Source organism: Branchiostoma lanceolatum, chromosome 5 (assembly GCF_035083965.1).
Source record: "Branchiostoma lanceolatum isolate klBraLanc5 chromosome 5, klBraLanc5.hap2, whole genome shotgun sequence".
NCBI lineage: Eukaryota > Metazoa > Chordata > Leptocardii > Amphioxiformes > Branchiostomatidae > Branchiostoma > Branchiostoma lanceolatum.
Genome location: NC_089726.1, coordinates 22856435 through 22870875, shown reverse-complemented (window position 1 = coordinate 22870875; position 14441 = coordinate 22856435). Strand labels below are relative to the sequence as shown.

General features: G+C 39.1%; 1 protein-coding gene across 4 annotated transcripts in view; it reads right to left on the bottom strand.

Moving 5' to 3' along the window:
- The window catches only part of LOC136435751 (plasma membrane calcium-transporting ATPase 2-like), a 92224-nt gene that overhangs the window by 29046 nt on the left and 48737 nt on the right, over positions 1-14441 (bottom strand). For 2 of the 4 annotated variants that reach the window (XM_066429444.1, XM_066429448.1), the window contains exons 4-8: positions 12382-12621; positions 12046-12171; positions 8030-8158; positions 6943-7029; positions 31-90 (exon numbers count right to left, since the gene is read on the bottom strand). In XM_066429444.1, coding sequence (XP_066285541.1) covers positions 31-90; positions 6943-7029; positions 8030-8158; positions 12046-12171; positions 12382-12621 — 642 coding nt within the window. The remainder of the gene's footprint in view (positions 1-30; positions 91-6942; positions 7030-8029; positions 8159-12045; positions 12172-12381; positions 12622-14441) is intronic. The other 2 variants (XM_066429445.1, XM_066429446.1) reach the window with 2 other exon arrangements.

Below are 14441 nucleotides of genomic sequence, written 5' to 3'. Positions count from 1 at the left end.
TGTTTGTTGTCCTTTGTACAGACCACTCACCTAATGGAGCTGCAGCCTTAGGAACAGGGTTCGTATCCTCAATGCTTTTTGCCTTCTTTCCTACAAAGGTCAAATAAAAACCAAATTCAGGATGACATTCACACAGGCCAAACCCAACAACAATACAGTGAAGCAGAAAACATTGAGGTCCTTCTGTTACATGTATGCCAACAAAAGTAATCAATTCATAATGTTATTTCAGTACTTATCCAAGATAAATGGGATGTGTAGCCCACATGGCACATGTAGTTGGTGAACATTGACCCATTGCTGATTGACAGAAAACTGTCATTTGTGTGTGTGTATACCAACACTACAGAACAATGACAGCAATCTCTTCAGTAACAGTATTTGCAACCTGTTTCATAATAGGACAAATACAAACATGTTATAGTATTGCAATAAAACAAAATTGGGGATTTACACCTGATACCTAATATAAAACAAAGTAATATTAACTAGCTGTAACATTCCAAGTGAACAAGCTTAATAAAATGTCGATACTGTGTGCATTGGTAAAAGATTTACATAACTGTACAATGTACAATGCAGGTGCTCAGCTGTGTGACACAACAAAAGCATTTCTGGACAAGAAGAAAGGAAATATAAACTCCTTGCTCTAACAGACACTTTCTAAATTCTCATGAACTGATACTTGGAAAACTGTTAACAACTCCTCTGACTTCATTTGAATGTCTACAACACAATATCAGGGCTCGAAATACTGCACTTTTGTGCACCCAAAATTGGAGCTGTGCACCTAAAGCCCCAGTTACACATATTACTCCCGGTAGAAATGATCCAATCATGATTGATTTTTGCAGTGTGAACGCTCCCAATAAAATTGGCTTTGCCTGGATCGGATTATTTGCAATCCACCTCCCGGAGGTAGTTTGGGAAGGATAAAACCAATCCAATCCGATCGAAAATCAAGTGTGAACGCAAAGACAATTGGATTGCCGTTGTTGTCGGCTGGTTCCGGTGGTGTGAGGTCATACATTTGCGTACGTGGGGTCATAGCTTGCATCACGCGGGAACACAAAAAAAGTCTATCAATTTACATTTTGCTGACATTCTACTTCATCTCATCAAGGTTCTCATATTGTGCACTCAAAGTTCTTTCTATGCACCTAAATTTTTAGGTTTAATAGCTGATGCACCAGTGCATCTACTCTCAGATATGAATTTCGAGCCCAGGATTACTCATGGAACACTAGCAAGACAAGGGAGTTGATTCATAATTATCCTGTGATACATTGTGATCTTTTGATGATTTTTTTTTTCTAGATCAGAAAAAAAAAAGCCGCAATCCGAGAACGAAGACTGACAAAATTGGTGTGGCCGTAGTGACCCGGGTCTGAAACAGCTTTCTGGTAGCCAATGGAAATGTGCTGAAATGGAGAATGATGGGTGAAAGAAGTTTTAATACTGTACAACACTTCAGAATGCAAGCAACAACAAAATACAGTAAGGTGCATGGGTGAAACATGCAACATAGTCTGAAAGGGAGATCCTCAGCAGACATGAAAGAGCTTGGACGACATGGGTGAAGTAATACCAGACAGATTACTAGGTGCTAATGGTCTTACTTGAAAGGATGAATTAAGAATGCTTGAATTACAAATTAAGACAAAAGTCTGATATAAGTAAAATCTGCAAAAGGATTTTGCACTTTGACAAAGAAAAAGACCTGCAATGTTATCTGCAAAAGATGCCAAAATGTTGGGAGGAGATTATTACAATTCAGTCCTGCAGTGTTGACACATGTGTGTGCTGGTTACTACTACCTGCTATGATCATATGGAGGAGGCCCAGGGGTTTCAAGTCACGCCACAAACAAACTTAGTTAAACATCAAAAATAAAACATACTGAGGTAGCCACAGACACCCAGGAAGGCAGGTCTGCCAAGACAGGCAGGGTAGAATTTACTAGGGAAAAATGAAAAGGACAGGTTTTTCTTCGCCTAACTGTGTCTTCTGTCATTTGCTGACATTTCTTTCTCCATCTGAAACGTCTTTCCATTGAGCTATTCCAAGATCAGGGTGCGCCAATAGTATGCTGCATTGTTTTAGCATCCTTATATCGTACTTATGATAACATTCTGTTGATATTTATCAAATTAAATATATTATCCAAATACAACTATTTTACAGACAATCCTGACGCTTGTTGGCAGATAGATGTCCAAAACATTATGCTATGACCAACTTAATGCCAGAAATTAGCATAAAATTCATGTTATGCTGTTAATGCCATTAAAAAAAAGCTTTTTAATAAAGTGTGACCAAAAATTGAAATTAAGAATTTAGTAATATGTTGACACTTGCTGGTGGTATAATACATGTAGGTTTCGCTGAAAACTTAACATAAATCAATCAAACTTTCTTACGGTGCATTTATTAATGAGCATGACACGTTATCAAAAATGTATTATTTTGCAAATTTTATCAAAATGTCTCCTTGTATGAAAAAATATGGCAAAAGAACCCGCTACTCTGCAGGTTACACATGGTATATTCATATGTAACACAAAATAAGAGTTCTCATCTTGCTTGTTATCTGCGACACAAGTTATCTGGCACGTACGACCCGCTACTACGGTCACGTGTCTCTGGCGTCACATCATATGAGTATGTAGATGGGTCAATTCCATGAACAAGGTTGATGGAGTCAGTCGAAAATTTGGGTAAGTCTCAATTCATTCTTGTGTTGGACGTAAAGTTTACTTCCTTAATTCATAATACATTTAACATTTTGTTGACATACAGTAAAAAAAGGAAAAGTAGAAGATGACAGCTTTTTTGTGTAGTGTCCGTATACTGCTTATACTGCTACTTATGCTCTACAAATACTAAAAGTCAGTCAAAGAGCAGAACTTTTGAACTGCTTGTCATTATCCAAAAATTTAAAAAGTGCCATGCATAGCATGTACTTATAGTACAATTTTCTGTACTGAAAGTGAAAAAATGTGAAACTTGAAAAATCGTCCCAAGTGCAACACATTAGTACACCCTGATCTTGGAATACCCGATTATCAAAATTAATCCGTGAATAGTTTCATCAGGTTGGTAAGACACTGAATAAAAAGACTCTTTTTGCTCAATAGTTGTGTTTGTGTTACACTTCTGTATATATGTACTAAATACTTTGCTTTTGGGAACGCATCTATAAGCAGCGACACCTGTGCTGCATTGCAATGTGAACCAGTCAGAATTGCCTTGAAGAAGGTGACGGATGGTCACCAAAACGTCAGTTGAATAAATCTCTTGGTTGTGTACAAAGAGTCTTATTTATTAAGTTATTAAAACTAATGTTTGCATTGGCTTTAAGCTGGCTTCTGTGTCCTGGGCATGCAGCCCAAAATAATTATCTTCGCCGAGAAGATTATGTTTTCAGTTGCTCCAGCTGTTGGGTGGGTCTGTATGTATGTCAAGAGCATAACTCGAGAAACCTTTGATGGATCTTCATGGTTTTCAGTAGGTGTATGTGTAGTGGTTGTGCAAAGGGAGGTCAAGTTTGAAAATGATTCACCTGGCATTTTCCAACAGTACTGCAGCGGACTTTGCATTTTTGTGTGTTTGTATGTAGGCAAAGAAAGTGACGGAAGCGTTGAAGGATCTTCATGATTTTTGGTACGTGTGTAGCGGTTGTGGAAACAGAGGAAAGTTTAAAAATGGTTCCCCTGGCATTTTCCGTCAGTACTGCAGCAGGCTTTGTGTTTATGTGTATTTGTATGTCGCCAACATAACACAAGAAGCTGTTGATGGTTCTGCATGATATTTAGTGGGTGGGTAGGGTTTACAGAAAGGAAGGTCAAGTTCGATAATGGGCCAGGTTCATGATTTTTTTTATAGTGGATAGGTCTTGGGGCAGGGAACAAGTGGTGTAAGTTTGGGCCTCTTGGTGGCTTGTTTTGAGCTGCAGTGGGCCTTTATGTATGAAACTTTGGAGGAGGATAACTCATGCAGGGTTTGGTGTATTTTCATTAGGTACTTCAGGTGATGATTAACATAATGAAATGTATAGTATGCAAATCAGGACTTCATTTACACAATTAAAGGCAGTAATGTATAATTCCACTGAAAGCTGTTAATCGACCTCTACTCAGGGACACCTGGAGGATGTCCTGGCTTAGGATTTAGGTCACTCAGCTGTGCGCCCTTCATTTGGTAATAACTCAAGATTGACAAGAAGGGGTCAATGGATCAGCATGATTTTTGGTTTGTTACTAATTTGATATAGATAGATGGTAATTATGCATATAGGGGCCAATATGCATAATTGATGAGGAAACACCATAATTCCATAGTGATAAATGGCAGGAATTTGATACTTGCAGCATCTGTAAGTTCATCAAACATAAATTATGTAAATCAGGGCCACATTTACATAATTGAGAAAATGTTAGAATAGCTGTCTTTGCTAACTTAAAATAAGACTTTCGTACTTTGGACAACTTGTGTTATTTGGGTGGACAAGATCATCGATCGATATCATACATTTGTAAATGGAAATTAGGATTATATCATCAATGAAAAACCTCATTAGTCGTGAAGGTCAATATCATTTGGCGAAGATATGAGGTCGTGGAACTCTAGTTTTAGATAAAAACCTGTTTTATGTACTCTGATTCTAACATGACGAGCAAAACAAAAGAAAACAAAATAAAGCACAAAATTAAATTTAAGAAGAAAACACATTAAGTATACTATAAACTTAAGTCTAGAATGATCTTGTCGAAATTTATGCCTGCATCAACTTAGTTTATTACAATTCAATTTCATGCAGTTATAAAAAGTTATAAACTAGTCCAAACTTGATGAAAGGAAAAATCCATAATTATCATATTTTGCCCATACTATAAGTATGGTCAAAATATATTGTTTTAGGTCATGTTTCTTCTTCCTCCTCCTCCTGTCAAATCTCCAAATCGATTCATCTCGGTCGTCCCTGGGCCAAATAAGCAGAAAAATGGTATGCAGGTAGAGTTAGTGCGTACACCTGGACCTCTTTTTCATTTTTTCGATAAATGCCTTTAAAACGATTTTATTGATTTTTTCTGGCAATTTTCAGACCAACAGCTTACCTTTTGGCCTCCGGTGCCCTGGTATTTAAATCAAAGGACCTAAATTTGGTGTAGTTGTGCATTGGATATTTACCCAAATGACCCATTATCATTTTTTGCATACACTACTTAAAAATTATCAATTTTGAGATTTTTTTATGAATACCACGGCATTTACCATACCATAATGAAGCGACATGCGCCGGCAGCCAATACGCGCACGATGTTTAGTAAAAGCAATGACCTGATTGGTCCGTTCGGATACAGACAATGAGGAAGTGCCTTTCAAATTCCCCTTGAAATTTTGAGCAAGGTTATATAACCTCCTTGGTTTGAGCAAGGAGAGGTTATTCTTTAAACAAAATGGCTAACAGTATTCTTCGATTCCAGTCACTTCTGAACTCGTAAAAGGACGCAGAAATTCATCAGGCTTATTCATCAGCTGGCAGAGCATTCAACTGCTGTAAGGTTTGAACAAGTGCTGTCTTGCTCGCACTTAGGTCAGCTCCTCAAAACGTAAACAAAGAGGACGGGGAGCGTGTTGGGGTGTTTTGTTAAACTGGCGAAGTGTTGATGGTAATAGTCGGTAAAGCTACATGTACGTCCACGGGGGTGTAAACACGGTAAAAAATTACGTGCAATGTGCTGGAGGCGGGCGTACTGTACTCAATGAAATTTGCCACTGATAATGCGTAAAAATTTTAGCTCAAGTCGGGCCTACACAGCGTACCGGTATAAACAAACACTACGTCAGTGGCTGTGCAACACTCAAAACTGCATGTAATTTGGCTTAAGATATGCGGCGGCGCTCGACAGTCTGTAGCTTTGCGAGTAAAAGCTCTCACAATTACGAACGTAAACAACACAGCCTGAAGGTCAGTGACCCCAAGCCCCGCCTGGGGTGATTGCACCAAAGTTCACTTTTTTCTTAATAGATGTTTTCTGAATGGTCCATTACTCGTGGGAGTCCCTGGGAGTGTCCATTCGCACCATTCTAGCATCCATTTTTGCATAGGGGACAAAAGCTCCATTTCGGGTCTGGGATGAGTTTGCAATAGTTCACTTTTAGGCAATTTTTTTTGCACAGGGATGATTTTGGAATTTAATTTTTGCATTGGGAGGGAGATGGGCAAAATATGCTGTATTTGCTGTCAGAAATGTCTCTAACTCTAAGCTTTCAGCCGAGGTGCAATTTCTGTACCATACTTAACATAAATGGTGTTGATCTGAAAATGGCTTACACTAGAAGTGATTTAATTAAAAAACTTCAAAAGGTAGACATGAAGGGAGACACTAAGCTATGGGTGAGAGTGAGTGAGTGAGTGAGTGAGTGAGTGAGTGAGTGAGTGAGTGAGTGAGTGAGTGAGCGAGTGGGTGAGTGAGTGAGTGAGTGAGCGAGTGGGTGAGTGAGTGAGAGTGAGTGAGCGAGTGGGTGAGTGAGTGAGTGAGTGAGAGACATGAAGGAAGATGAAGAGAAGGAAGGAATATGAGACAGTTGAGACAATACAGATTACAATGTTCCAAACACTGTGGAGTGAAGTCCTTTAAACTTGATGAAAAAACATCTTGATTAAGAATCTGGTGTTATTTGTTTAAAGTTAAACAGATTTAACTATCTAAATCTACTCCCAGTGCTCCAAATATTTTTGGTATGAGCTGCCGATTTCACCCAAAATGTGACTGAAAACAACTTCAAAGCACATCATATCATAGTTAAGTGGTGTTCTGACCTAATGGGAAATAACACCAGCAAGGAATTATTCGAAATTATTTTTGGGGAAACACAAGTCACACTGGGCACATTACAACATCACTGACAGCCCAGTCTGTGTTGCTGTCCACATACCCTTCCATGCCATCTTGATATCATTTTGGGTGATTTCAGGAGGTTTTGGTACTGAAGAGACGGGGTTTGTCTCTGGCTCCATCCATGCTGATGCAGGAGGCACAGGCAGCAAATAGAAAGACATGGCACACTCAGGTCAAGTATAAAGGTCCCAGTGTTGGAATATGCACTTGGTGCTGAGGAATTCTTCTAAACCTTGTGCACAGTAATTTTTTTGAATTTCTCTAGAAAATCTAAAAAATATAGAATTTTCAATTTCTATTATTCTTTGAACTTTAAATTTGATATTTCTTGGCATTTTTTCATTTTCCTGAAATGATGATTTACATAATGTACCATCTTTTTTCACCTTAAATTAATCCATCTCCAAAGAGAACTGTATTACACAGAATGTATTTTGATGATGAAAAACTCTTTACCTTACAAGGACCTTTAAACTTGTTAAGACATAAAAGGCACAGATTGGTTAAACCAGTGAAATGTTATTAGTAACTGCTGTTGGTTTTAAAAACCACAAAGATAAATCAAATACAACACTAGCTTTAACCATTGTTTAGTATCCAACACATGTGTATGGAACATACATATACAGAGGATGAAAGAGGGGTGAAGAACAGTGAAAAGTACATTGAACAATAGCAATTATGGATGCTGATGGCTATTTTATGCCATGGATGCTGAGAAAATATTGTAATAAATACACAATGAATTACATGAAAGCACAACAAGCATCATATCTTCTCATTTCAGATGTTTACTTTTTTCATAATTTTACATGATATTGACTGTCAACAAATATAACCTTAGAAATGTAAGAATTTTTCCCCGGCAGAAAGTGCATTCAATTTAGTTCCTGATTCAAAGCACCAAAACATTATCATTCAGAACGATTTTTCATGGGTACCTCTGCCAAGGTGGAGACGTTTTCACCAAATGTTTGTACTCTTGGAATGTATTTTCTAGTTCCTGATGACTTTAAAACAAACAGATTCCATTTACATATATAATATATGATAACTATTAGAATACCAGTCCATGTCCACACAAAATGCTAGCAAAAAATGGAAAAAAAAAAAACTAAACTTACTGTCGCCCTTGCCTCCAGCAGGTTTCTCAGCTGCAGTGGCTCCTAGAAGTGCGAAGATGATCCCACTCTGTGAGCTCAAGCCGACGGCTGTCACCACCATCTTGCCACTGCCCTCCATCACATGGGTGCCTGACAAGAACATTTTCATTCTATTATCCATTAATTTACATAATGTATATACACACTATTGTGTGGGTACATTCAAATTCAGTAACTTCTCATGAGGGCCCAGTCTTACACAGAACATAACACAAAATTTATTAAAGGAAAGCTACACAAAAAATTTATAAGCCTACTATACTATGCTTAATATATCCCAAAGTCAAATTCTTACTTCAAGTCGTTTCACATAAGTCCGTCATAGTTCTGGGATCTTCCACTGGTTGCAACTTCTCACCTGATGATTAGATCATATGACGTGTGTGTTCTAATCTAAGGCCCACTTTACATTACACATACTTTACTTTACGACAGGTGACAGCAGGAATTCCATGTAAAGAGATTTCCCACTGTCGTAGTGGCGCTGTCTTCAAATTTTCTCCCGACAACTCCGAAGTAGTCGCCCATCAGCTCAGTGGGAGTCCCCGACGACTTCAAGGTGCATATAATGAGAACGCGTCGTACTCGCGACAGCGGGAGGTCAGGGTTTAGGCGATTAGCATATAGCCCGGGCTAATTGAAATGTGCCTCTCGTCATCCTGAACCGCTTGTAGACATCCGCATCACACAGTGTGCCCTGGACAAATTTCTGCCAAAAGGTCACTGGTACCCTTACATAACGCCATATCGCCCAGTGAATAGGATTGCCACCCCGTGCCAAAGCAATGGCAGCGGGGAGGTAAGCAGGGTGGATTCTAGCCGAGCGACGTCTCAACAACATCTTCCAGTATCTCAGTTGTCTCCTGCGCACTAGCCTTGCTCGTTGCCTTGCTCGTTGCCTTATATTGGATAAGACGCAAATGAGATAGATAAAGAAAAACATCTGAAACATTTTGATTCCACATGTTATGTCAAAGGTCACAATTAGGTCAGGTTAGGTCACTACAGCAATCTCAGCGCCGCGGGTGTCTTGCCAGTTTTCTAGGTGGCGGCTTCCTGACAGCAGCGTCCCGACAGTGGGAAATATTGCTGCTGTAGCAAAAAGCTGGGTGTAAAGTGAGCCTAAATCTCTCATCTAATGATTGAATTATATGACGTCAGTGCACATGTTCTAAATTTCTCACCTGATGATTGAATTATATGACATCAGTGTTCTAAATTTCCTAAACAGAATGAATAGCGCTTTACAAACTGGCTTTCGTGAGGATGGAGGTCGAGGAACTTTCCGTAGAATTTGGGGGAATTGACGAGTTAGTGGGCTTTCAATTCTGAAAGTTCCTCGAAATCCATCTTCAGGAAAGCCAATTTGAAAAGCATTATTCATTCTGTTTGGGAAATTTAGGCCTAGGAAAAAAAATGTTGTGTTTTCTATTACAGTCCTGAAAAAATTAGGGTCGGTAGGTAGGGATTCACAACTTTCTTTGTTTATTTTACAATAATTGTCGCAAAGTGAAGAATTAAAAAAAAATCCCAGCTTATCAAAAGGGACTCATTCACCACTTGTGCAATTTTTAATGTTGGCAACGAAAAAAATCAGCGCCTGCAACACTTCGCCCCATAGAAATACAATTGCGACTCAAACACTGCCCTCAAGCGGTATTTGCCAGTACTGCAGAAATGCATCATTACTCTCATGCCTTCTCGCGCTATTTAGCAATAGTTGATGAATCCAACATGGCGGCTGAATATTTTCGTTTTTCAATCGGAAGCCGCACTCTTTTTAGGACGGATTTTTGCGTTTCAGGCAGAATAAAACAAGTTTACTATGGATGCAAACGAGTGACAAAGTACCGGTAACTTAATTAACTTGTTTGGTTGGGGGTCGATTTCTGTGTTTCGATTGAAATTTACGAAAGTGAGAGCGTGTGTGTGTGCACGTGTGTGACGTAGAGTAGTAGAAGAGTAGAGTTTTCTTGGTCCAAATTTTCTACTTCATGCAAATAATTACCGCAAAATCGAGTTCTCAAGCCCGAAATTTAGGCAGTGCACTGCGCAACCTGGATTAAGAAACGACTTGCACCAATCAAAATATCGTTGCGCTGTGCAACTGTGAAAGCGGGTACGTTGTTTTTCATCACTCAAGTTCAGATGTCAGATCGGAAATTTTCTGTCCCTCGCCAGCAGCCGACACCCAAAAAAATGGCTAGGGTCGGGAGGTTTTTGCTAGGGTCGGTCAGGTAACCGGAAACACAACATTTTTTTCCAAGGCCTTAGAACAATGACGTCATATCATTCAATCATCAGGTGATAAGGCATCTGCACAGCATAAGTTGCAAACGCTGGCCAACTATGATGGACTTATGTGAAACAAGTAAAAATTTGACTTTGGAGGATATTTAGCATAGCATAGTAGGATTTTCAATTTTTTGTGTAGCTACCGTAAAATTCCTATTTACGTTTGCACACCTCCTAACGTACGCACCCCCTCTCGAGCATTTCGGTGGATAGCTAAGAGGTTGACATGATCATCCTTCCGATGATGTTTACCAACTGAGAAGGTGTTCCTACTGTAGATGGGTAGGACCCTGAATATACATGTTTATTCAGCCGTCGGTAAGTTGCTTTCCACTATATACAACGCTACAAAGGATCAATGTTTTGGGTGAGTCCAACTATTGGTGTTTCAAAATCCACTTTTCATGTAAACAACACTAACTGCCTCTGTTTACATAGTGAATAGGTAAGAAAATAAGTTTACTGTTCCTACCCCACATGGTCATCGCAAGATGCGGGGACCTTCTTTCCAAATCGGCAACGCCACAGAAAAATTACTGGATCCTTATAGCAATGTTACCCATCACTAATGGATTTTCTCAATAAACCAACCCATGAAATACTGTGTATGGTTAGGTTTTAAATGTCTAAAACCAAAAAAAAGCTAGAAATTTGTCAACAAATAGTGTAAGCCTTTAGCATGCCTGTGTAAGTTGAAGACGCTTTGTTAAAGGGGCATATTGTAGAATCTGGTGGGCAAAAACTACAAATAGTAAGAATTTGAAAGATCTACACTAAGATTCACATTTGTAACTTATTTGTTACTTATTTCCAACATATCCCCGTCATTTTGTCACATTTCCACCATTAATAAACGACGAAAAACGCAAAACGTGTAAAATCTGGTTCATTTATTTATTACCTTACGTCCCGCAAGTTAATATGCAAATAAGCCAGCGTAGAACGCTACGAAAAATCCGAATCGACCGTTATGGTCGGAGTTCGAGCGTCACAGGAAAATCACCACAAGTGAACAAACTTCAGAACGTCGGGCGTTCGATCGCGTGTTCGGTGGTTCGGCGGAATGTTGGACAAGATGGCGGCCAATTCAAGCGGCGGTGGGGATTGCATATATAATTTTTTTTTCAAGACGTTCGCACGACACTACAAAGTCGTATCCGTACGTGATGAATATTGCTGTGCAGTGTAATAAGGTAGATTCAACTAATGATGTAGAAAAATAATCAAAAACAAAGAATTTTGTTTTATGTTCGTGTCACAATATGCCCCTTTAACGTGGGTTACATGTAGTTCATTAGAAGCATGGGTGAGCAGTTCATTAAAAAAAAAAGCAGGCACCTATTATATGTTAGACCAAGTTTGACTACATAATTTCATTCTTTACTACTGATTAATTGCGTGGTAGCATTCCACACTTAATTTGAAGATGTACTCTCATGCTGATATACGATTTCACCAAGGAATAACCCTTCCTAACTTATGCACGCCGACTTTGTCGTCGGCCTGGAGCACCTGCTTGCGACTTGAAAAGTTTAAAAAGTGCGTATGTAAGTTCCTTTAAACACACCACTAGGAAACCAAAACTTTATCCTAAGTGCATGATGATAGTATCACTGATGATAGTACAGTAGTACACTGTTTCACAAAATGCCTGTTTTCGTTCTTCCTGGCTGATGCAGTACCTGACAAGAGGTGGAGATCCCTTGAGTCTCCTTTCTTCACATGGTCGGACTCTCCAGTTAGTGAGCTCTCATCGACTTTGAGGTCATTGGACTGTACCACCAGGCCGTCCGCAGGTAACAAGTCACCTAGGACATAAAATTCACAAACTAGCTGTAATAAAACACCACTTGTTCTTGATAATCTGCATTCACTACCACTGCTCACTGCATATATCATTCTGTAATTTTGTAATTATGGCAAACTAGCGAAGCTTTATTCCTGCAAGATGCCAGAGAGAGCACAGTAAAGAGGGAAAACTTCCCTTGCCCATGAAAATGGCAGAAATGCCTACTCACCATACTTGACTTGACAGACGTCACCGACAACTATTTCTCCTACGGGGATCTGGATTACTTCTCCACTCCTGATGACAGCAAATTTATGCTCGCCCTCAATTTTGTTCTGCAGCCCTCTGAACTTCCTTTCTTTGGACCAGTCATTGAATGCTGTTACGAAAACAACTACTGCTACAGAAACAAGAATGGCAACGCCCTCGATCCATCCCGCCTTCTCCTCCGATTCATCTCCACCACCGACTGCAAGTGAACAGGACAAAATGAGGATGATGTCACAACGGTCAACTTCAGGTTCATCTATTCAACCAGTAGAATATACCTGTGATCAGACACCCTGGTGTTACATCCAAAGACAAAGATGGGTCATAACAGCACTACTTATCAATACTCAAAATAAATGCACTACCTAGGAAGACTTGAAGTTGACCTGAATAACAGCCCATAATAGACTTAATTTGTGAATAAAACAAGTCGATGGTAAAGATGAAAAACTGACACAACGACATTACAGTATCAAGGCTATGCTGATGATGTCACAATGTCCCTTTGCAGTCTGAAGCTGATGATGACAACATTGAGTGGTCCCATTTGGACTATGGGCAAAAAATGCAGGATGATAACAACATGCCAACCCACTAAGACTAGTAAGAGGGATACAACCTTTAGTCAATGTTGTCAAGGAACTGGACATTCAAGTCTTTAAATCTAACTCCTTAAAGTGACTTTCATCCAGATTTCATGGCATGGTGTCAAGGTGTTCTCAGCACTGGGTAGGAGTTGGACAATGTCATTTGGTAGAAAGTTGGTCAAGAACGTGTAGAGCACTGACAATTTAAAACTGTTAAACATTGTCATGCAGGTGTCTTAAGATTAAGTACCACTCAACAGGTTGGGGTTATGTGTGCGAGAAATTTGCATGTGAAAAACTAACGGATGAAGTTCATGACATGTGTAAGAAAGTGTGCATTAAAAATGTTACCCCATGATATGATTTTACACGTGTTTCCTTAATTTTCGGTTTGAATTTTAGGTCCCTTGGGAATATATATGTCACAGTACAGATTGGAATCCAGTACAATCTGGAACTGTACTAGTACAGATTGGAATCCTAATTCCAATCTGTTTGTTTGTTTGAACCTTTGTTTATGTTTTTAATCCTGACTCCAATCTGTACTAGTACAGATTGGAATCCTACAACTTAACTGTATATATTATGTTAATCAGAGACATTTGCATATTATGGCCATTATGAGTAACTCGATATGATGCTCAACTGATTTTTCCACTTAGTAGTACATGTATATAGCATACATGTATGCTTGACATCTAAGTGCAAGAAAATGATTATCGCTGTATGTCTCAGTAAGGTTTATTCAAAATATGCAGACTAGCAGGATCTCCCACTGGATATGCTGAATTGTTCTCACGTAACAATTGACGGCTCCATTGGTAATTACATACAAAATGCAAGTCACAGTTAGATTTGATCTGAGAAATTTCCTTGAATTATAAGACAATTGCAAGCTTGTGTGGCATTTTTGGAATACCTATCAGTAAATAGCCACAAATATACAATGTTAATACGATTTAAAAATCAATACATTTTAAAAACGATGCTTATTACCACATTACATGTTTAAAAGTTCACGAAAGAGAATGGTAGTACAGTTTTGTGGCATGAAACAGAAACAAATTCTTCAAATGTTTGGTTCTTCAAGTAGGTAGAGTACTGTGGTTTTGGTTTCTGAGAGTTCTGCCGGTTTGTTGTTGCCTGTTGCTTGTTCTCATATGGTGCAAGGGATGGTCTTTAAAGTGCATTCTGTTCTAAGAATGTTATTGCTGCATTGGCTGGATACCTCCGTTCCCCTTGATTATCCTCAATGCTCTTTTCTGTACAGATTCGAGTGTTTTTGACTGGGTCTCGTTACATCCGACGTACACTATGTTAGCATATTCCAGAATGGATCTGATTAGGGCTGTGTACACTGTAGTGAGGTCATCTGGGGGCCACCTGGCAAGTAAGCGAAGATAGTGGAGAGATGGTGATCCCTTTTTTGTCA